At 39.7% G+C, this 24271-nt stretch overlaps 1 protein-coding gene across 4 annotated transcripts in view; it reads right to left on the bottom strand.

Moving 5' to 3' along the window:
• Positions 1–2277: 2277 nt before the first annotated feature.
• The window catches only part of LOC118810184 (cullin-9), a 44673-nt gene continuing 22679 nt past the window's right edge, over positions 2278–24271 (bottom strand). For 2 of the 4 annotated variants that reach the window (XM_036573758.1, XM_036573761.1), the window contains 27 exons: positions 21116–21287; positions 20549–20654; positions 20365–20460; positions 19992–20167; positions 18869–19002; positions 18540–18725; positions 18211–18240; positions 17757–17896; positions 17427–17609; positions 17100–17257; positions 16747–16948; positions 16372–16543; positions 16089–16234; positions 15755–15884; positions 15433–15635; positions 13239–13489; positions 10882–11257; positions 8896–9036; positions 8078–8242; positions 7711–7874; positions 6487–6580; positions 6269–6343; positions 6079–6189; positions 4626–4743; positions 4333–4466; positions 3953–4044; positions 2278–3741 (listed from right to left, as the gene is read on the bottom strand). In XM_036573758.1, coding sequence (XP_036429651.1) covers positions 3522–3741; positions 3953–4044; positions 4333–4466; positions 4626–4743; positions 6079–6189; positions 6269–6343; positions 6487–6580; positions 7711–7874; positions 8078–8242; positions 8896–9036; positions 10882–11257; positions 13239–13489; positions 15433–15635; positions 15755–15884; positions 16089–16234; positions 16372–16543; positions 16747–16948; positions 17100–17257; positions 17427–17609; positions 17757–17896; positions 18211–18240; positions 18540–18725; positions 18869–19002; positions 19992–20167; positions 20365–20460; positions 20549–20654; positions 21116–21287 — 4175 coding nt within the window. In that variant the 3' untranslated portion in view covers positions 2278–3521. The remainder of the gene's footprint in view (positions 3742–3952; positions 4045–4332; positions 4467–4625; positions 4744–6078; positions 6190–6268; positions 6344–6486; positions 6581–7710; positions 7875–8077; positions 8243–8895; positions 9037–10881; positions 11258–13238; positions 13490–15432; positions 15636–15754; positions 15885–16088; positions 16235–16371; positions 16544–16746; positions 16949–17099; positions 17258–17426; positions 17610–17756; positions 17897–18210; positions 18241–18539; positions 18726–18868; positions 19003–19991; positions 20168–20364; positions 20461–20548; positions 20655–21115; positions 21288–24271) is intronic. The other 2 variants (XM_036573759.1, XM_036573760.1) reach the window with 2 other exon arrangements.

The following is a 24271-nucleotide window of genomic DNA, read 5'->3' as shown; positions in this document are numbered from 1 at the left end:
ATGACCTACCTTGATGCCGCGTCGCCTGTTGTTCTCAATTGGAGGCTGTACGTCTGCGCGTCCGCCATGTTGGAGCGGTCAAGATCCGCTTGTGAACAAATTCACTCGTATTGAGAGATGAAGAGTCTCAGCATTAAATCAGACACAACTTCCTTAATACTCCGATTTTACCAGATTTGTTTTGTTATAATCCTCAGACACAGATTAATCTAGGTCGCACGGACTGCTCTCGGTAGCTTTTATTTCTTTAATAACTCATCGTGCTAATTAGCCGTCCTGGCCAGCAGAAATCCAGTCAATGTGTGAATCACTTCTAATCTTAATACACTTAAAAATAAAATTAACCCCCCAAAACACAGTAAGAAGGACGAAGCTAAAGTTGGCTTCCTATCAGCCAGCTTCTTCTTCGAGTTTCCCCGTTCCACCATAAATGGTGCAGCAGTCACTTTGTGGTGCCTGAGTCTGCGCCATTTAAAGGTGGAACGGGAAAATTCGAACAAGAAGCTGGCTGATGCCCCATTTAAGGTGGAAATCGGAACAAAAAGCTGGCAAAGCTGACTTGGGCTTCGTGTAAGGCGCTAAAGTTAATGTATTATGAATACTACGCGGTTTTAAGGAATGCTATAATTTACCTACCTACAGAGCAATGACCATTATTTAAATAAATAACTACTACATAAAGTTAAGATCCCCTTAATAGACTAATAAGTGAAATAAGCTTAATATAAAACCAGAGGAAAAACAATCCCATCAACAGGTTCTCTGTGCCTCACCAACCACACGGCCATATCTACACATAAACATCACACAAACATGAGCGCGGATCGCTGCGTTCCCTCCGTTATATAATCCTATCCCACTTTCTGAGTGGAATATTTTTGAAATAGTATAATTTTAGACAGTATCTTTTTTTAAACTGCGCCTGCATGGACTGATGCATCCAGCAGCGATGTTGACCGCCCTAAAATGGCGCGCCGTTGACGGCCTGCTGGACCCACGCGCTTTATCATGGATTTATCCCGGACTATATACATGATGTCAGTATTATATTATATAATATATATATATATATATATATTATATATATATATTTATATTTATTTATTTATTTTTTTTTCCACAGTTTAGAAATGCCATTTTTAATGCAAAAGAATACAATCATTTCCTGAACACATAACAGCATAAAACATTTAACACTGCTGTTATATATTTTTGAACGCGATATGTATTTCTGTGTATATCTATGGGAACCACTAACGTCACCGTACTTTTTCAAAGTAAGAGCACGAAACTAAAACTCTATACTAAACCCATAATTTACAGTTGACAGCTGTAAAAGAACAGTCCATTTCTTTTGATTTATTTTACATTTCTGCATAATTCAGAGGTTCAAGTGTAAGCAGTCTTTCAGAGACTCATATTTCTTTATAGTGGTGTTGATAGGAACCAGGGTGGCCATGTCTACAACACAAATACAGCCACTTTATTTACCATCCAAAACCACTAGTCAACCTACACTTGTCCTCTGAGTTTAATATGAAATACTGATGATTGTAAAATAGCCACAAAAATCATTTGGGGACCATTTTGTTTCAAAAATCTCCCCATCGTGAATGGATTAAAGTAAATGATTTAAAATACATCTTAAGCCAACACTTTATCACAAAATGATCATAAAACAATAAGTCAGACATCAAGCAGCATATATCTAACCATTTCGTGTAATAACTTTGTGTGGGTGGTTTCATTTTTTTATGTAGAGATATTCACACATCTCTTCAGCTCCTCTCTATGGCTTTTTATTATTCTTTATTCTATTTATTGTACTTTTAATTTTCCCATAGTTAAATGGTTGTTAAAAGTCTGTGTGCTTGTCTGGTCTGTTTAGTATATTACATGTCATCCATGTGTGACTCACCAACACAAATTCCTTGCATGTGTAATCAAGTGATTCTAATTTTAGAGATGGGCATTTGGTTCCTATCACCACCACTCGGGCAAGCTTCTCTAGAATTGACCATTTCACACCAAATCAATCAGAATGACTGTTTACATCTCAACCATTATGTAGAAATTTTGGAAAAAATGGTGGAGACATCCTTTAACTCCATTGAATAAACTTTGTGCTGGGTGAAATAATAACTAATAATATGATTTTAATGAAGTTATAATCAAACCAATCATTTTAAGACAAGAAATTACTTGCTATTTTGTTCAACCTAATAAAATCAATGCCACGTTGAATTACTTGAGTAAAGAATAATCAAGACCATTAAATTGAAGAAAAGCATTTTATTTAGTTAGCATTTTATGAAGTTGCAAAACTTCATGTTTAAGAGAGATAACATTATATAAGCAGAACAATATACTACTATATAAGGACATCTCAGCCTACAGCAGATTCAAAGTGGGACACTGCAAGATATTCGATATCTCTCCATTTTTATACAAGTGAACATAAACATGTCCAAAAACGACTCAATTTTTTTTTTTCTTTTGAGGAAAAACAAAAAAAAATTAACAGCAAAACAACGTTTTGCTCAGCAAATAATGTGATTATGTGCAATCCTTTCAAATATTTATTGCCTTAACATGTTCATGGAGCAGTGCGTGACTTTATTCTGACCCGGTTTGGCAGAACATTTTAACCATTTTAATCTGAACCACGTTCAGAACCATTTTGTTTTCCGTGTAGCCCTTGAACACAGATGCTCATGAATGAAACTTTCTTCAAATATTCGTCTCTGCAAATATTTTCCATATCAAATCAATTGTTCATATGGTGACCCAATTTGGAAATACAGCATGTGAAGGCATCCAAATAAATTTACAAAATAAATCAAGGCAAATCTTTTATATTGAAAGATGAGTAGATGCTGTTTAAGTTCAAAAAAACGAAGGGGGAAAAAAAAGAATAGGCTTTTAGATGCTGGATTACACATCCCTTCTTTATCGTTGCAAGTGAATAAAAAAGCAGCACAGGTTATTAACAAAAGAGGACTACATTCCAAAAAATATAAAGTATTGTCTATGCTTCAGTATATCCTCAAAAAAATCCTTCCTTGGACTTGGTCACCTCATCTGCTATGAAAGTGTGAGGAAAAAGAAAATGAGTAGCATAAACTTAAGTGAAGTAACATTTTCTGTATAATAAAGAGCAAAAGAAAAAAAAAGTGTAACAACCAAATTGTCGGATATAGGGGCTAACAGTACTAGCTAAGAGGCCAGGCAGAAAAACAGATTAAACTGGAGAGGGAAAAACAAAGATTAATGTCTTTTTTTAAACTTAAGTGTTTTTTTCATCTTCAAACATTTGATGTTGGTAGAGCTTTCTTGCTTTATTCTAAGCCAGTGTTTCCATTGTATGGTTTGATGTTTTCCCTGCTCTTACACATCCAATTCCATTCCATTCATTAGGTATGTAAGGGCAGGGAAAACTCGGAGGGGCCTGGTTCACTAAACACTGGTTTAGACATTTTCTTCATTATCTTTTCTGACAATCACTGGTCATCAACCTTTATTTAGTCAAAAGGACTGAAGTCCCTCTCTAGGTTCTCAGACTCGTCATCGTCTGAGAAAAAGTCGTCCTCATCAATGTCTTCCTCGTCATAGTCCTCGTGCCACTCCGGGACGTACTCGTCATCATACTCGTCATCCTCCTCTGCTTCATCACCCACATCTTCACCGGTATAGTTGTTGTTGTCGGACTCTCCGGTCTCAGAGCCTCTATCTGACTTGGACCTGAAAATAAGTACAGCTTTACTCTTCAAGATGAATCATGTCAACTGAATAATATTCTATAAATAAACATCTGATCTGACGTTCAGATTCTGCACAGAATACTGAAGTTAAAAAAAAAGGCCTCTTCCTTCATCAAGAGGCTTAAATACAATGCAACACTGCCAATTTGTGAGAGCTGGCATCAGTCTTGTTAATATGCAGATTAACTCACTCTTTGTTCGTGTCTGTGTTGTTAGCAAGGTTTGAGGCTTGTGCTGCCTCCTGATCTGGCCCAGTCTTGGACTGATATCCTACACGGAAGTCCTACCAATAAAAAATAAATAAATAAATAAATAAACAAAATAATAAATCAAATTAAAATGTACCCTCTGCAGCTAAACCTTTATGCAATAACTATACCTGAAAAAAGGGATCCACAAACAAAGGATACAAGAGGTACATAAAAGACCGTAAAGGGTGGCAAACTGCAGTCCATCAACTTGGACCTCTCTGGTCATTATCAGTGATATAAGGCTGCGTTCAGGTCCATTATCAGTTTCGTTAGCTAAAGCTAATGGAGATATATAATCTAGAATTTGGGTAGGAACATACCTGGGTAGAGTGTTGTAAGATAGCCACCAAGCGCTCCTGGATGCGGCGAATAAGCTCTAAGCCAGTGTTGAGGTGTTCTGGCTTCAGCAGGCGGACACAGGATGCCAAGTCTGTGCACTGCAACAGGGTCTCCTCTACATAACCCAAACATGCATGTCAGTTTAATGACAAAACATTCACAGCCAGTGTGCACAGCTGTAACACACACAGCAATTACACTGCTTGCAGAAAGCAATTTTTATAAACTTAATTATCAAATGATTTTTTTAATCTCTCTTTTATTTAACACTAACCAAGCAAGATCTGCAGGGCATTAGTGTGAAGGTCCAGAGCTTCAGTCTGTTGTTCCATAATATCCATCTTCTCTGTGTCCTGGTTGTAGTAGCTGTACACACACGAGTAGGCTAACACCTGGATGACAAAAGAAATATAAATCAGTAACAAACTGTTAAAGCTTACCTTAAAGAAATAAAGTGCTCTAGTTTGCACACTTGGCTAAGATAGTTCTGTCAGGTCGAGACTCGACTGTGTGTCCCAAAGATGACAGAGTCGTCTCTGTAGACAGAACTAGGCTTATACATTCAGAGTTCACACTCTCTTCAAAGCAGTCCTCTGTTCAGCTGCCCTGCAATGTTTGCATGAATGGCAGCTCAACAAAGCTCCGTGGCCACCAGGGGGCCGCCTAACAATTTTTGGGTTATTACCATGCTACTATGTTGTCTATATCAATACTGTCTCAATGTATGCATCGGGAGCTGAACAACGCAATGAAATAAATAAATTACATTAATTATATATATATATATATATATATATACACATATACACACACACACACACACACACACACACACACACACACACACACACATTATATATATATATATATATATATATATGTAGAGAGAGCCACTTAGACAGCCGTATGCAAAAGTTTGGGCACCCCAAGTCTAGATACATATTTTGTTTTTTTGTTTTTTTCCCTTGAAGTAAAAGTAAGTTGCACAATTGTACAATTAATGCACGATTACTGTTTACTGAATGGAACATACTGTGAAGAAAATTAAATAAAACATAAAATGTGCAGAAGTTATGGCACATTTCAATATTTTCATATTTTTTATTTTTCCACTATGTTAAACTTAGCAAATAAACAGAAACTGTCTACTAAAATATGCAGAATAACATACTTATTTTTTTTGCCCTGCAGAAGATGTGTTAACTCATTTTCACTTAAAACATCAACAAAACATGTAATTTGATAAGGAGCATTAAAACTTTTTTTGCACACAACTGCAAATTTACATAATTTGTGGTAGTCATTGTTATTGGTTACCATCTAGTTAACAGTACATCAGCTGGCAAGTTATGTTTTTTTTAAACTGCTTTTTAAAATTTGTTAATCAATTGATTTATTTGAAAATGTATTATTTTTAAACTGTTTAACAATGTGTAGATCTGGGGGAGTGCCTAGGCACAATGGGACCCCAAAAATCCTGCTTAGGGCCCCCAAAAAGCCAGACCTTAAATAATGAGCAGTGTTGGGATCATTCTTCAAAAAGTAATACATTACAAATTACTATTTCTATGAGTGGCAGCTCAAAAAGATGTTTTGATTGGCTATCCAAGTTCCACAGTTAGCAATCATCCTCCCAGTTTTACAACTATTGCACAACAAGGAGATACAGATAGAAAGTGAAAATGTTAAACAACTAAAGCTGGGGACTAAAAAATTCAAGCGCTCACCTTGCGAGCTTGGGCAAGAATCTTGCAGGCATCAATAACAAATGTCAGAGATTTCATCTGCAAGGCCTCATTGATAGAAGACACCTTGTTTTCCAGATTGATGGCAAAATCCTAAACAAAGTGACCAGCAGAGGTAAATTAGCTACCACAACCTGAAACACTGAAAAACAATATATTACTGTTTACTTGCCTTGGCCTGATTATGGAAAGTACACCTCTCATTGTAGTCCTGGAATTTCTTTTCTTGTCTTGCAGCTTTGCTCACCTGTGATGACAGACACAATTTTATAACACCTAGGCTGTAGTTATGAATGATGAAGCATCAAACTATCACGTATGTGTGCCATATCGCTGAACAACATGGAAGACCATGACATTATACATAATTATAATAAATGAATTCCTCACCATGGCTGAACAGTTGTAATAATCTTTATGGGTTGGTTTCCACGGCTTAAGACATCTCCAACAGAATCCGTGGTTACATTTGGCACAGGTCATACTACAAGATGAAACATGTGTCAGTCGTACAGTTAAGCAGGTTGAGATGTGCTACTGTAAACCTGCTTTGGTGGTTTTAATGGTGCTTTTCCATCAGACAGTGTAGTACAGCATGATACATTAACACACATTTTGTCATGACTTCCAAGTGGTGTGTATTGTACCTGACTAACTATGCTGAATTTGGTTACCCTTCTTCCCAATGTTCTTGCCAATTGCCCCCTACGTTTGTGGGGACCGTTGTGCAATGGGAAACAGACACAGGCATTCAACCAGAATACATATAGTTCTGGGATCAGATTATTAACTGTCCCATACCATGTTATACCGCACTATGAGGTGGAAAAGCACTGTTAACTGCACTGCAAAGTTTATGGTGGCATTTGTCATTAAAGCAAGGCAATGGTGCTATTTGAGGGATCCTTCTGGGTCAAGGTTGGCATATCAAATGTACATTAAAATACATACAGGTAAGAAAATTGTTGTAATGTGCCTTTTAATTTGACTTTTAGTTTAGGATTTATAGGTTTCTCCCCAATTTAAAGATGTATGAGCCTGGTCTTGTATGAGTGCAAATAACTGCCTTTGGGCATTGCCATGATGGCTGTCGAGTGGACAGACTTTCCTATAAGGACTTTGCTCTTGTGCCTTGTGGACGGGAGTAATGTCATCCTGGAGGAGCCCACTCCCATCAGGGCAGAACTGTCATCAAAAGCCCCTCTAAGGGGACAAATGGACCCAAACCATGCCAGCAAGATGCCGCTTTCGTAATGAAGGGTTTATGTACAGTATATCAACTATTCTATACCTCTTTGTGTATTTTTATGAAGGCTGTTCTTGATCACATCATGCATGGACATTTTCAGTCACTCTGCTTTTCCTTACATATTGCACTAATGCATGAGCATCACGCTTACTGACTGTTTGCCTTTACTGATGTTTTTCCCATAGATTTAAATGCAACAGTTGCCAGTTGAGCAGTCTTTGTGACTGAAGCTCGTGCACATTAATTTTCTCCGCTAGTTTATACACCCATCTGTGTATACATACACCTATCTGACAGAAAATGGTTATGTTCTGCTCTCACCCTGTATGTTTTGCATGTGTATGCATATGTGGGTAAACACTCACTGTAGGCAGCCCTCATTTTTCTCAATCTGTGCCTGGCAGCTGGGGCAGCGCTTGGAGATGAGTTTGGCCAAATGTTTACTTTGTGCCTCCATACTCATCCCTTCGTAGTACCCACCATCATCCATCCACTGGGACATGTGACTGCAGCTGGCTGGGTAGTGAGCCTTGAAGAAGAGAATTAGAAAATGTCAAAACAAGTAGAGAGAAGGAAACATTACTTTCAGTCTGAAGTAGCTTGTGCAACAACTTACCACTTGTAGACTAGCACTGTAAAAGAACATTGTACCAATAGAAGATGGAACATTTCAACAAGTAGGAATGTACAAAAGCCTCTCTCATTAGCTGTGGTATGAGCCAGTTTTCTTACCTCTGGGAAGTTGCAGCTGAAGCAGGAAGACCAGCAGCATTTGGAGCAGGTGCCCATGCTTCCAATATTCTCTTTGCAGAGGATTTGGTCACAGCCCTGAGGGTTGGTGCACCAGGTCAGGTTGGAGCAGCACTCTACGTAGCCTCTCAGGAGAGCGTTCTCATACTGAAAGATAAAGAGGTAATGATGATACTTCAGGTTCCTCAGCATTAATATTGAACTCAATTTCAGTGTATGTGTAAAAGTTTGTAGACACCTGCTGATCCAAAGTTTCTTGTGAAATCACTTTGCTGCAGTAACAGCCTCTAACTCTGGGCTAACCTTCTAGGAAGGCTCTACACTAGATAATGAAACACTGCAGTAATTATCTGATTGCATTCAGCCACAAGAGCACCAGTAAGGTCAGATACTGATGTTGGATGATTAGCTCTGGATGACAAACGCCAATTTAACTCATCGCAAAGGTACTGGATGGAGCTCCATCACTCCAGAGAACACAGTTCCACTGCTCCACTGCCCAGTGCAGCTGTTTCAGTGCGTCCCATTCTATTAGCAACGTTTTCTATGAAGACTGCAGAAGTTATGTGCAACTGAATACCTGTGTCAGCAATGGGTGCACCTTAAAGTAGCTGAATTTACTAAATAATGGGTGTCTGGATACTTCAGGACATATTATGTATTCATTTTGTTTAAAAAACAGCATGAAGAGAAAATCAGTGTTTCACTTGTGGCTAGCTCTTTCACAATACAATGATATATTCAGTTAGACACAAAAACAGACAGTTTAACCAACTGCACAACAGTAACAGAGGTCAAACCTTTGCAATGGTATCTTTATCAGTGAGGATGCTGTAGAAGAACTTAGAAGTGGGCTGAGCACGACAGTCCATGATGGGGCAGTTGCAGTTCATCACCAGATTTTGCTCAATGCGAGCAGTCAGATACTCCTGCCAGCAAGACTGAGAGGGAGAGAGAAATCCATTATATACAGAGGTAAGATAAATAAGCACAGCCAAGTATTACTTGATATTTCTGCACATGCATACAAACTTTATCAAAACATGACCTGATTGCGGACCATGGCAGATTTACGAAGCGCATGACTACAGCTGACTGGTTATTTAATATCTTTGCTTAATACTACTAACCACAAGTAGGTGTACTGAGCTTTGTAGTCCCTCTTGGTTATTACTTTTAAAGCAACATTATGTAACATTTTACCTTGAAATAATAGCTTCAAAATCATTTTAATGGTACACTGACTTATAATAGGAAGAATGGCATCTCTGTCATTGCCACTCCGGGCCTCTAACTCTTGCTAGAGCAGTATGTAACTTTAGAGAAGCAGGCACGAGACCCCTTGGGAGAACTGTATAATGTTTTATGGCACCACGTCACACACCAACAACTATGGTTCTTCAGCTTTAAGAAGAAGCTAGCTCAGTATTCCCACATTAACATCATGTCAGAGGCTGCCAAAAGACCTAAGAAGAAGATGTTGTCGGGCAAAGCAGGGAAAAGGAAAAAGGCTGCGTCCAGATACTTTTGCCAGTGCTCCTCTCCTACCCAGGAAGAACACAAGAGTCAATGACAGGAAAGAAGCAGGAGGAATGTAGAGAAAGAGCAGAAACTGGAGAAATCGGACAACTGACTCCGTTCAGCATCAAAGCTGATGTCAGCCACTGATGAACTGAGCCTATCACAACGTTTGCTTTGAAAACACACCCCTAATAGAGCTACACCCAGCCAATTCACATTTGTGCGATTTTCTACTCTAAATCTTTTTATTTTACATCAAGAACAAAATACACAACACAAAAAAATATATAAACACAAACATAATACAGAATTTAAAGTGCAGCTGGATTGCTCTGTGTTTGTCAGTCCTCTCTGGGCGTGTCTGTAGTAATGTCGCTCTATAAATCTGTAAAAGTCTCTCCGGGTAGCATACGCTGGAATCTGCTTCAGTGAGTATTTTGAGCGGCTTTTCTCGTCTCCTCCGGTATTTAGACAGCTGGTAAGGATCGCTTACCGCTGCAACTCACAGGGTTTCGGGACAAAGAGTAAGAGTAAATCTCAGACTGGATTTTACTCGTTGGCGAGAGCTAAAAGAGATAAAAGGACGCAAGACAGTCGGATGGCTAACGAGAAAACAGCGAAAAGCTGACAGCAAAGTGTAACCTTTTCACTCCTCCTGTTATTCTGATTTTAAACTGTGGAACTCAATTACACCTTTTATTAGGTGGTTCAGCTTAGGGCACACTTTCAGTAAAAAACATCTGAAGGCATAACTTTTTAATTTAATTTTTAACTACAATTTACCTCTCTTTCTGAATTTTTCCTTTTAACTTAATCTGGTAATACTTCTTTATTCAGCTACTTTCTTCATGTGAAGCATTTGGAGCTTCTATCAATATGAAAACTGCTCTATACATACAGTTATCATTATTGAGACTGCTGATGTTAATTTGCAAGAAGCAAATCACAAGGAGCTGTGAACTTTTCCCTGCCATTCTGCCAGACGGCTGGTAAGTTTATCAATAGTTGCAGAATTACAATAGGGCACACAATTTGAATCTAAAGCTGAATCGCAAATGGCTCCACACTGCCAATTGCACTGCACAGGCCTTGAGATGATGGATTTAACATGCATGTCTCCCTACTGGACATTTAGAGCAATGTTTAATTACAAAAACATGCTTTTGTGAATTACGTAGTGCACAATATAGGGAGCAGGGAGTCATTTGAGTTTCAGCCTAAATAACATTGGTGCAAACACTGAACCTAAGAAATGTGATGCTCACCTTGCAGCAGTAATGCATGCAACAGAGCGTGGGTGGGGGCTCGATCTCTCCGGACCGCGAGATGAGGCACACGGGGCAGACGGTCACAGGGCTAGGAGGAGGCTGTGGGTTGCGGATCTTGAGGCCAGCGGCCAGTACCAGAGAGTCTGGGTCATCCGTGTAGCGCTGGATCAACATATCTACGTTCCACTTGCAGTGCACCAGCAGGTGCTCGGCACGTTCCAAATCCAGACTGAGCGTGCTGGCCACCTGCTGGACAGTGCGCTGCATTAGCTGCTTCACCTCCTCCTGGGTCATGGTGCGGCCCATGGAAAAGAGCACCGCCTCCAATACCCCATCCTCCGCATGCTGAGGGGCCATAATAAGGCCTCCCAGGCTGCAGGAGAGACATACACACAGCAAGTCAAAACGTGCATTAAAGGGGCTTAAATTAACTTGTTTTAAGCACCATTTCAGTGAGTGATTTTCTTCAACTGTTGGACTTTAAAAGCTATGCACTGCTCTGGTGAGATCTGATTTGATAAATTTTGCTACGAAATCCAAATGTACTTCTTTTTCATATGTGCAGGCTGCAGATGATGGAATTAAAAGTGCTATTAGTGTTATTAAAACAAGGCTTTTGCTCGCTTTAAGCTTACTTTTAGTCTGGCTAAAAATGATTTTAATGGGACTCAAATGTAGCCAGACCTTTTGGTCAAGTCATGGTTTTCCGTCGCATAAAAATGATGTGCTATCATATACTGTTTTCATTTTTTTCCTTCTGAATTACGTTATACAGCTTCAATAACAACAATAAATAAGCAACAAACATGAAAATTTAATATTTAGCTTTATTTCTGAAAATTAGTAAAACATATTGGTAGGTTTGCCTGGGTCTAAACATCTGGCATAATTCTATGAATTTTGTGACCTGTTAACAAATCTCCAAGCATTAAAGCCAAACATTTTCTCTGAAAAGGTTGATAGGTTTAAAATGAACTACAATATCTAACTGTAATGGCCCATCAAGGGGTGGCTTCTGACTGCCCACAGACACAAACCAGGCAGCCGAAGTTTACAAGAGGACCGATTTATTCCTCATGGTTAATGTTTGTGGTTTTCTAATGACCAAATAACTTCAGACAGAAATTATGTATACACTGTAAAGAGTACCACTTTACAATAGCACTATCCTTATAAAGGGCTTATAAATGGTGTAAAATTAGTTTAGTAATACTTATTAATTAGGTCATAAACATCTTAAAAATCATTAATAATCAATTACAGCACATACATAAAAGGGCAACAGATCACTGTTGCTTGCCAAATAACAAACCCACATTAATCCAGTGTTAAACCTCAGATCTTGCTATTCACCTTACTTTTTCTCCACTAGTCATAATTAAACCTATGGGCTTCATCAGATATAACTCTGATAAGGTCACTTATAAGTGCTTATTAATGATTTTTAGGGTGTTTATGACCAAAATAATTACCATGAATATATAAAGTTTAAACCATTCATACATCTTTAAGGGTAGCATTATTGTAAAGTGGTGACAAGTCAGAAGAAAGAGCATAACATAAGCCATTCTCAGCTCCATCTATCAGGAGTTCGTCAATAGACTGGGTTTAAAGACATCTTACTGCAGACTAAATATTCTCCACACCCATGCAACAGTAAACAAAATTGCCTGACAGTATGTCTGTGTTCAGCACCGCCAAGTATTTGCCTCTCCCTCTAACTGATGTCAGCAAAAATCAAAGGCACAGTTGGCTTTATTTCAGCAAAATGAAGGGGATGACAATGAAAATTTAGATTTGCAATTTCTTAAGATATATCCGAGTTTGGTCTCTTCAACAAAAGCATTCTGACAAAGGTTTATATAAACTCTCTCCAACTTTGAGGGTTGGCACCATTTCAGTATTTCAGTAGCGCTGACATACCACCACCAGGAAATCATGGCCAAACCACATTGGCCAACTGCATCGTTAACATTATCTCATTATTTAAGTGCACTTTAAAAGGAGTAGCAAGTAGCAAGCCTATAATTTTGAATGGAAAAAAGTAAACTCAAAGACTTCTTCCTGTCTAAGCCTCATACACAGAGAAAATGACAACCATTCTAACACATGGCACTAGCAAAGCAGGAGGTGGGCCTGCTTGCTCGGGAAAGATTGCACCACGTGGGAGAATCTTCCCTCTTCTTTACACTGAGAAATGTAAAATAACAGCCCTGAGGGGAAAAAAAAAAAAAAAACAAAACAAAACAAAACACAGAAAGAAAAGAAAACTGGGCAAAGCATGTATCCCGCCACAGTTATGTCTTCTCCCTCCTCCTGCTCAAGGGGTCATGGGTTAAGGGTCATCAGCACACCTGGTGTCAGCCTTGCTGCTGCTGGAGCCCTTCTTCAGATCCAGCTTGCTGAAGAAATGTGCCTGGCCTTTCTGGGGTGTCGAGGGGTCTTCCACTAGGAACTCCACGATGTGGGGGTTGTCCTCGTTGCGACGGATGTAGCCCTTGTTGATGACATGCATGATGCAGGAGAGCACATCGGTAGTACTGCAGCTGAAGCGGGCTGAACTGGGAGAGCGACCAATCTCCTGCTTCTGACACATGTCCAGCACCTAAAGCATGGAGAGACAGAGGAAATGAGAATAGACTTCAGAGTCTGTGAAAAATGTGGGATTTTTTGTACAAGTGCCATTTCCTTGATCAGCTGACCAGAGGTCATACAATAGAATATGGCTGTAGGAAACATTTTCATGGCTCGACACTCAAAACTCTCAATTCTAACAACTGTTAGTTATTTCTTTAAATAAAATGTTAAAAGGACCATATCCTGCACCTTCCTTGTATTTTATTTTGTCCCATGAGGTCCACTTATAACAGTTGGCCATTAGCCCAGGGGTCTGAGAAGTGAGCCAGCAACCAGAAGGCGGTGGGTTCAATCTGAGGACTGACTAGGTATACCTGCTTTTGCCCTGGGACAAGGCATTTAACCCCCTACTGCCCCAGGCAGCTCTGCTCCCACACTGGGCATAGTTAGGCAGCAAAATTACATTTCCCTGTAGAATCAATTGTACATAATACATAATATTGTATAACAAAATAATTCCTTTTTACATGCCCATTTTCCAACCTCTGTTTATGCTTTAGAATTAAAGAGGCTGTTTGTGTTACTGTGTCTTTAAGACTGTGGTAAGGTAAATGAGCTCTGTTCTGATTGGCTGCCCTATATGGTGCCTCATTCAAAGAGCACTCAGAGGTGATTATAACTTCAGCTTGAGTGGGCAGGGTTAAACTGCTGTAGGTTGTCTAGGTGGATATATGTAATCGAGTTAGTTCTCATGACATCATATAAACAATGAATTCTAAGTGAGCTGTCTTTACAGCAGTTCCCATATATAGACAGTGAGAAAGGATCACGTGTGTTAAGTTAGAGTTGAAGCTAAACTCTGCAGGACCAGGATTGGGCACCCCTGATTTACATATTCATTATGAACTTGTAAGTTATTACTGTTTTAAAAAGTGTATGTTAATATATTCCTACAACAGTGAACTAAATATTGTAGCAGTTGAAACAAATCCTTCTATCTACAAAATGGTAACTATACAGCAGAAGGCAAACATTTTTAACTTTTAATAGAAATTAACGTAAATAGATATTATTCCAAGTAATTTTGGACCATATCTATACGACCACTTTCTTCATGAAACTTTCACACAACTGGTGTTTCCAGTATCAAAAAACTAACAAAAAAAACAAACAAAAAAAACAAAAACACATAAATGGAGATACAAGGTTTTGTTCTGTCGTCAACAATATAAACTGACTAGCAATGTGTGTTTTGACCTATTTGTAAAAAAAGTTACAGCAGTGCTTTGAATATAAAATACATGTATACAATATACATGATTATAGCATATAGCATTATAGTTAACCGCATAACAGAACATCTCTACTTGTGTACAGTAATAAACTGATACATGAATATTGAAATCATTTGCCACTGCTCAAATTGCCATGGTCTCTCTCGTGCACATCCTTTAAAAGTGGCAGAACAAGCCCCGAGAGCAGTGGAGCCTGACAGCAGGCTCTCCATTATTTTACTGTGGCAAATTAACATGCACCAATCAAGTTATCTAGTTCCTGTTCCACTATAAGTGCTATAATATTGCACTAACAGGTCCTCCACCACAACATAAGCAACCGGGTCAGGATGATATTTTTATCATATTGTGACGAACTGTGTCACAATAGGCTTTTTCTGAGCATGTCATGGATTTCGACAGTACTTAAGAGCACTGACCATGTGCATGTTTAATTAAAAAAGAGAGTATAATTGGTCCTGTTAGGATTTAGTGCAGTACAATATGTGAAACACTGAATAAAAATAATTGAATAAAAGTTCTTGATAGTGTTTAAAATTGCCAGGACATTCTGTTTCAACTTATTTAGTTTTTCTGAGGTTTAATATGTTACATATTATGTATCATGAAAATGTCTAAGTATTGTGAAACTGTATTTTTGCCATATCATTTTTAAGGTCAAGTGAATCACACTTACCTTAAACACCAGGTTGTCAATATGCATCTCTTTCTCTTTCTTCATGATCTGCACGATGAGGCAATACATGTAGTTTCGTTTCCTCTCCAGTGTGCGAGCTGCATCCTCATCCACATTCAGGTAGGTCTGCTTGGGCAGCAAGTAGCAATAACTTTGCTTCTCTGAGTTCTGTGCCAGTGACTTCTTATTCAACCTCAGCACCCCTGGAGAGTCACAGATATATTAAATAACAAACAGCAAACTCTTATCAGTTTAGTTGTGCATTAATAAATAGAATTTTTTAAATTCTTTTTAATTAAGAACACACCACGAATGAACTTACCCTTCACACCATCCTGGCTGGAGCCTGAATGAGTCAGAATGCCCTTCTCTGACGTCAAAGGTTTGAGAGCATGGGCCAGCACAGATGGAGACAGGCCAGTGGCCTGCTGCAGACTGTCCACACTAACATCCTGAGAAACAGAGACAGGAAGTAGCAGAAAGAGAGTGAAAGAGAAACAGCATAAGGAAAACAGTTCCAGAGCCCGGTAAAGTATTTAAAACACAGACTACAATACAGAACATCTGATCCTTAATAATCTCTAATGGACAATAGCTTTACATGCATTGTCTATTTTAGTAACTGCCTGCATTTTCATGGAGTGAGCTGCCTGTACCTCTTGCTGATTGAACTGCAGCAGAATGTACATCTGCAGTGTGGAGACACAGAGCGTGCAGGATCCGTAACGCAGTTCAGCATGGCCAAGCCACGTCCACTGCAGCCGCCGCGGCTTACTGTTGCTTAGGCTATACATACTCTGACCTAACATTAAACAGAGATACATACAGGTCAGATGAGACACTGATGACATGTGAAAAAACACTGTCTAAATTTAGTTATTAACAAAAAAGGTAAAACAGTTTTGAAAGTGTGTGCATGTATGCAATAAATAAACTAACTCTTGGAGTAGAAGTCGGCAAACTCAGCAAGGTAGCTGCAGAGCTGCTGGGGAAAATACTTGTTGGGTTCCTCCAGGTAACAAGGAGCAGAGATGGCCCAACATCGTGGAGACAAAACAAGCACCTTCACGTCACTCTCCTCCTCTGGCTCTGACAGCTGCTCATCCATCATCTGAACAGCACACAGCCCACAAAGATGCTTACATAAACATTTAGAATTAGACATTACTGCCCCTATCTGGCAAAAAACATAACAGAAAAATGGTTGTTAAAATCTAAAAACAATAAAAATAAAACGTCTCTGGAAATGACTGCCATACTATACAGTTTGCCAAAACAGACGTAGTCTGACGCCAAGTTTTTTTTATCTCTCACCTCCTCGTCCATATCCTGCAGGCTCTTGTCCAGTTGCTGTAGCCGGTAGAGATGGAACTCCTGCTGCAGCTCCTCTGACTCAGTCAGGTTACTCAGCATCTGCTGGGGGAAGCGGTTAGGAAAGCAGGTACTGATCTGCTCAATCACAGCACTTTCCAGCCACACCTTGCCCTGACCCAGCAGACGATCACCCAGGTAGTACCTAAAGAAAGAGGTCAGTTATCTAATGAGAATCAATGCCCAAAGTAAGGATCCCTGAGACAAAAGACAACAATTTAGGCGATTTCAGAGATTAGTTCAAAGATCAAAAAGACACACTATTTGCCCTAAAATGCAAACACGGTTGCTTGTACCTGTAAAAGTGTTCAAACGTGTTGGCCAACTCTAGGCCAGAAAGGAAGAGCATGGGCTCCAGGAATTGCTGCAGATGGTTCAGGGTCTCCATATTCCCAGAGTCCACGCCACTCTCCTGAATCATGTGGTCTATATACTGTGCAAACCGTTCACTCACCTAGACGAAACAAATAACAATGTGGCTTAGCACAACGTGGAAAGAAAAAACTTTTCTGTGATCTGAGAAGATCATATGGTTTTGAGACAAAATGCATAGTTCTTGCTCACACTCATTCGAGCACCCAATGTAATGTGATAGCAATTCCTGCAGAGCGGCAGTGACTCACATGCATGGCAGTAAGGATGGAGAGCTGCAGCAGTGCAGCGGAAAATCCCTGGCGCAGGGCCAGAACAAAGGCTGTCTGCTGGCCAAAAAGCTCCTCCATGGCGTTCTTCAGGCGCAAGTACATGTTTTTGTAGCGCTCCACAAAGTCTGGCATGCTGTATGTTAAATCCAGGAACTTTTTTACCTGCAGGACACAGAATAAACTGACTGAAAACAGCATCACACCACTTTTAAGACCACATTGATTTAAGTTTAATTTTTTCAAGAATGTCAAAACAGTTTGTCAAAACGCTATGAACTTTTACAGTTATAAACTTATCATCTTTCTTACTTGCCGCTGGACGACTCCCTGCCAACACAGTGCAATACCAGCAATACTACTGGTATTCTTGACTTTGGGCTTTGCAGCAGACGAGGGGGAGGAGGACGAGGTCGCCGCAGACGCCTCCTTGTTCTTTCCTTCTTTTCCATCTGAAAAGCAACAATAACAAGAAAATGACTATACTGACTTCTTTTATGAGAGCAAATAAAGAATCATGCCAACCAAAATTCAAGGTGAACTGAGGAAAACAATGTCTTCCAATAACTTGCATGTAAAATTTGAAGGCTGTGCAGTAACAAAATTAAAGAAAAAGCAACAACAAAATTTTGCTATGCTTTGGTATGGTTAGTATTGAATTGATGGATGAATTGCTGGAAGATCCAATGAGCAGCAAAAAACTGAGATAAAAGAAACTAAAAGAGAAGGAAAAAAGTTGCTGATTATCTTCTAAGCTGTTACTTACTCTTTATATCTTTGCTTCTGTTGATACCTTCTGAAAACAAGAAAAGTACTTTGACATACGGAAGTCTTATGTGGCTTTGAATATTATCTGTCTGAAACAGGTGGTTTAAATAACGAAACTGTCCCCAAAACTGAACAGTATGGTCAGAACAGCACTATATTACAAATATCACTACATTAGAGTCTGCATATCTTCCTCAACAGCATTCTAACTTTCAACCTAGTGAGCAACACTGTCACTTCTGAAAAAAAGAAAAGGTGCTGTTTAAGCACTTCACAGAAGAGAAAAGGAGGAAGGAAGGGAATTTTCAGGGTTGATGGTTCACTCACTGGATTTGACAGGAGGTTTGAGTTCTTCTGTATCTAGCCGGCTGGTATCGACATGCACCAGTAAATGGGTGAGGCGACGCACACGAGAGTTGAAAATGGCAGCCCTGGTCTTATAGCGTTTTGAGGATTCGGCATTTTCCAAATATTCACTGAGCAACCAGGCGAGAGGGCTTAGAACAGGCGAATCTGTTATAAAGAGGAGGGAAAATTAGAGGGACAATTCTACCAAGCAATTCAGAAGCATGTAAATAACAATTACCCTACTGTGTTTACTGAGCATCTTGTCTAGGACATATTAATCATTCAGACTGTACACTGAAGCTGGTTACCAGGGACAGTAATGCTCTGTACAATAGGGTTGATTAGGGCCTCCCAGCAGGTTCTGCCCAGAGCCTCTGCAGCCTCAGCGTCAGGCAGGAAACGGTCTGCAAACATTTGCTCATGGCGGAGGGCGCTGTTTAACCTGACAAAAAGAACACAGAACTGATCACAAAAACGGCACGGGAAGATTTCACAGAGCTGAGAGAGAAAACACTTAAACCAAAAATTTAGGCAGTATTAGTTTGCACTATTGCTAAATTTATCTTCAGCAAATTTCTGTTAAGTAAAAATCTAATTTCCAGTCAAAACTACCATTAAGTTATTCATTTGGCAAGAGATCGTTGTGAGGCAATCAAATATAAGACAACCCATTTGCATAAACATAAAAAATGAAAAATATGAGTTTCCAAAACTGATGTTCAAAAAATGATTAAATGATAGAGAAAATGGGACTCCTAACAACTTTTGAAGATCTGGTAGACCACCAAGCCTGTCCCTATCAGATAAACAGCACTTAAAGCTTTCAGTTTTCAAAGAGACGAGAGAATCAAGCTCCACTCTTGATTCAGATCTGAAAAAATCCACAGATGTTTGTCCATCCTTCTATTGTGAGACAACAACTCAGCACTATTTGTCCGAAAGGATGTGTATCCATCAAGAGGCCCTCACTGAGAGAAGAAAATAAGCCAAAAAGTACAGTTGCAAACAAAGAAGCTATTGGTGTTCTCAGAACAACTGACTGACCACCTCAGAGTCCAGACCTCAACATCATTGAATGTGTTTGGGACTAGAAAATGCAACCAACTTCTAAGACTAAACTTTAGAGATGTGGAAAAACATCTCCTCAAATGTCTTTGGAAAACTATGAACAAGTCTTTTGCAAAGAATAGAAGCTGTAATGAAGGCAAAAGTAAGTAGTGAAAATCACTAAATAGTGTAAAATCTGATATCATATTTAGTAATTAAATGTTATCTTTTTTTTTTTCCCCAGATATTGAAAAATTAATGATTTGCATTTATTAGCTATTTTGACTACAAATTAAACAAATTAAGGGTAGTCTCTGACTTCTGCATAGTACCACACCTTTATGTCTTAATGAATTAAAAGGAATAAGCTCTGGACAGACTCACTTATTAAAAAGTTGCAGCAGTTGGCCTTTGTCCCCCAGGATTTCCTGGCACCACGTGTGAGCCTTGGTTGTGTAGAAGAGGTAGGTACGGCAGCACAGCTGCTCCTTAAACACCGGCCAGAATGTAGGCTTCGGGCCCAGAACTTCAAACCCACGCACTCGTGTATCAATGCCACCCTGGTGGGACGTAAAAAGCACATGAGCTTTCACTGAGCTTCATTTGGCTAATTTATTAAGAAACCGTGTTTAAATGTTGAGGTCATTCTTCTTTTCTATCCACTAAGTGTGTCCAAATTGTTGGTGCACATCAACATAAATGCAAGAACTCAAGTAGAAATTCTTAAATTTACAAAAGGAATTTGTTCCTATCTGACCTGTTGACACCTCTTGATCCTGATCTGAATGATGGACCAGAAGCGAGTCATATTCTCCAGCAGAACAACACGACTGGCAGAGGGTGGCACATTTACCTGGTCAAAATCAAATCAGAATTCAGTGAAGGTACATATTGGGTTACATTACCATTGTTACTGCTGTAGTGTAAGTGTGCTTTCTCACAGTATTAAGTTCAGTGTTGATGTTTGTAGGATCATCTCCTCCCAGCACTACTATACGAGCTGGCATGTAACTCGAGTCCTCGCTGGCTACAAGCACTGCCAACTGCCTGCAGGGGAAAGTAAAACATATCACATTAACAAGCTATTCTAAGCAAAAAGAGTGTTGTCTGTCTTTTTCTTTGAATATACACTATATGTCCAAATGTATTTAGACAGCCCTTGTAATTAGTGACTTCAGTTACTTTAAGATGCACCCATTGCTGACAGAGGCTTTCAACTGCATGCCCACCACTTGTATAATCTCATTAGAAAAGCACTGAGCAATAGAAAGACACTTTGGAGCAGCAGCACATGAGCCAAAGGGCACCATACCTAATACCTTCTAATAATATCTTGAGGACCTCATTAATAAATATATGGGATTAAATAAAAGAGAATATGCCATAGAAAACAACACAATTCATGTACAATAAAAAGCTAAATCAACCACATACACCTCTGTTGAGCACACATAAATACAAAACTATAAACTCAAGACACGATTCTGAAGTATGATAAAAAAACGTACCTAATGATGACCCCCTTGTGCATGTAGATATTGATGAAATGGGAACCTGTGCAACCATTGGATTCCCAGTAAGTTTTCGGGTTCTTGTCGGTTAACTTGTTAGTTCGATGATGGTTGGATGAGACTTCCACCTTCTCCCAGCATTTATCCTCTTTCAGTTCCACACTGGAGCCTGAGAAACACAACTCATTATCACACAAGAGAACTGAACAGAACTGACTGATTTTACATTTCTGTCATGTAACATACTGTGATGTAGACATGGTCACATACAGACAAGTCAAGTCAAACTCCAATTAAGTCTCTTTTTTTAAGGAAAATAAAAAGCGTCAGTCCTTTGTTACACAGAAACACTTTGACAGGTAATAGTTACTATGACTAAAAACATTACATTAAATAATAAAATAATTAAAAGACAATGATCCCAACAATTACAATATACAATTATATAAATAAATTAAAAGACATTAAATGATCCCTACAGTAAACAGCTGACAACCAGTGTAATCACTATTATTAAGGCAAACAGCAGGAAATGAGAACAAGAGATAAAACACTATAGGACATTACAGGTTAAGTCAGCTTTTAATTCCTACTGACTGGTAGAGATACACAGCAAAGACGAAACGAGCATTCAGGCACTACACACACACACACACACACACACAACACACACCACACACACACACACACACGTCAGTAAAAAAATTCTTCTGTTTCAGCTAATTTGTCACATTTAAATGTTTCAGAAAATGCAACTAATTTTAATATAAGATTAAAAACGAGTAAACACACAAAGCAGATTTTAAATGATCATTCCATTCACTGAAGGTAAAGATTTATTTAAAACCTATATCCCCCAATGTAAAAGAAGTCATTTTCGCCCCTAACCTTCTACCTGGTTGTGCCACCCTTGGCAGTAACAACTGCAATCGAACATTTGCCATGAGTCTTTTACTGTGGAGGAATTTTGGCTCACACTTCTTTGTAAAATTGTTTTAATTTGGCTGCACTGGAGGGCTTTTGAGCATGAACTTGCCACAGCATCTCAACAGGATTCAAGTCAGAGCTTTTCAAAACCTTAATTTTGTTTCTTTTGAGCCATTCAGAGGCAGACTTGATTGTGTGCTCTCGGATCATTGCCCTGCTGCATAACCCAACTGCGCTCGAGCTTTAGGTCACATACTGACAGGTGGACATTTCCCTTCAGGATCTTTTGACAGAGAGCAGAAATCATGGTTCCAACAATTATGACAAGTCGCCCAGGTCCTGCAGAAGCAAAGCAGCCCCAGACCACCACACTACACCACCCATGTTTGACTGTTGGTGTGATGTTTTTTTATGGTGGGCTGCGGTGTAAGCTTTACGCCAGATGTAACAGAACCTGTATTTTCCAAAAAGTTCCACTTTTGACTCTTCAGTCCACAACATATTGTATTGTAGCAAAGGTCAGGAGGGTCATCTAGATGTTTTTTGGCAAATGTGAAACAAGGCTTTGTGTTCTTTGTCTACTCTCCCATGGATGCCACTTTTCCCCAGTGTCTTATTGTGAAATCATGCACATTAACCTTAACTGAGGCAAGTGATGCCTGCAGTTCCTTAAATGTTCGATTGGGTTCTTTGTGACCTCCTGAATGACTCATCGACGTGCTTGTGGTGAAATTTTGGTAGGCCGGCCACTCCTGGGAAATTCACTTTTTACCCATTCATCCAGAAGAGCATTTATGAGGTCAGACACGTTGGACGAGAGGGCCTGGCTGCAATCTTCGTTCTAGTTCATCTCAAAGGTGTTCGATGGGATTGAGGTCAGGGCTCTGTGCGGGCCAGTCAAGTTCTCCCACACCAAACTCACCCAGCCATGCCTTTATGGACGTTTCTTTGTGCACTGGGGCTCAGTCATGCTGGATCAGAAACGGGTCTCCCCCAAACTGTCTTTGCATGCTGAAGCATTAAGATTTCCCTTCACTGGAACTAAGGGACCTAGGCCAACTCCTAAAAACAACCTGACAGCATTATCCCTCCTCCACCAAACTTTACAGTTGGTACAATGCAGTCAGACACATAACGTTCTCCTTGCATGTGCCAAACCCAGACTTGTCCATCAGACCGCCAGATACAGAAGCATGACTCATCACTCCACAGAATATGTTTCCACTGCTCCAGTCCAGTGACAGTGTGCTTTACCTCTGTCTTTCTTTGCAACAGTGAAGTAAATAGAGTAAAAACATCAGAGCATCACTGCTCAGCCGTGGATAAGGAAGAGAGGTGTTCAAGAGCTTCCCTAACCGCAGGGCCAAAGACCTAGCTCAGAACTACGGGCAGAAAGCGAATGGTTGCCTTACATCCATCTGAAAGTGTAGACTGTGCCAGTCACACTTGGTGGATGCCATGAACCAAATTCGCACACAAGAAGAACTTACTTGTTTTCGGCGTTTAGTTGCCAGTACATTGAGTGTGAGCTTAGCCAGTGTGATCTTCAGTGCGTTTTGAACCTAGGCGACAGGCACTGTTGCCGTGGACGGTGCACTATTCTTGGAATGCCTTGAGGGCAAGGTGGAAAGAGGCTTTGCACGGACTGGAGTGCTATGATGCTCGTGTAGAAAGCACATCTGCAGCTCCATCCGTTGTAGATGGAGCTTCCAGCACACACTGAGCACCAACCTGCAGGGAGATCTGCAAACCTTAGCAGTCCAAGCCTACACAAGATGCTCAGGTGTGGTCAGATGAGGAATTGATATAGTAAAAGCCTGTAGAGGATGAAGAGTTTTAAAGCTCTGACACAATAAAATGGTGTCGTTGGGCTGCATCTGATGGTGAGAAGAGAAAGAAGCAAGCTTGCCCTGAGTCACGGGACAATATAGCCTTGGAGATATCATGTGCAGGGGTCACATCCTCTTGGTCTGACGCTGCGAACGCAGGGAAATATCCACTCAGTAAGTGCCGCCCCTGGCAGTCAGGAAATACTAAACATAACTCTTGGAATATGTACTCTGGTCAGGCGAAACAAAAATAGAAGTCTTTGATAAATAATTAGCTCATCATGTTTGGAGAAAGAAGGGTGGTGCATACGATCCCAAGAACCCCATACCCACAGTGAAGTACAACCAAGTATTAAATGTTATTATAATCTGTGGTGTCTGTTTTTTTTTTTTAAAT

This window comes from Colossoma macropomum, unplaced genomic scaffold (genome assembly GCF_904425465.1).
Source record: "Colossoma macropomum unplaced genomic scaffold, Colossoma_macropomum, whole genome shotgun sequence".
NCBI classification, from domain to species: domain Eukaryota; kingdom Metazoa; phylum Chordata; class Actinopteri; order Characiformes; family Serrasalmidae; genus Colossoma; species Colossoma macropomum.
This window is presented reverse-complemented; position numbering and strand designations above follow the sequence as displayed.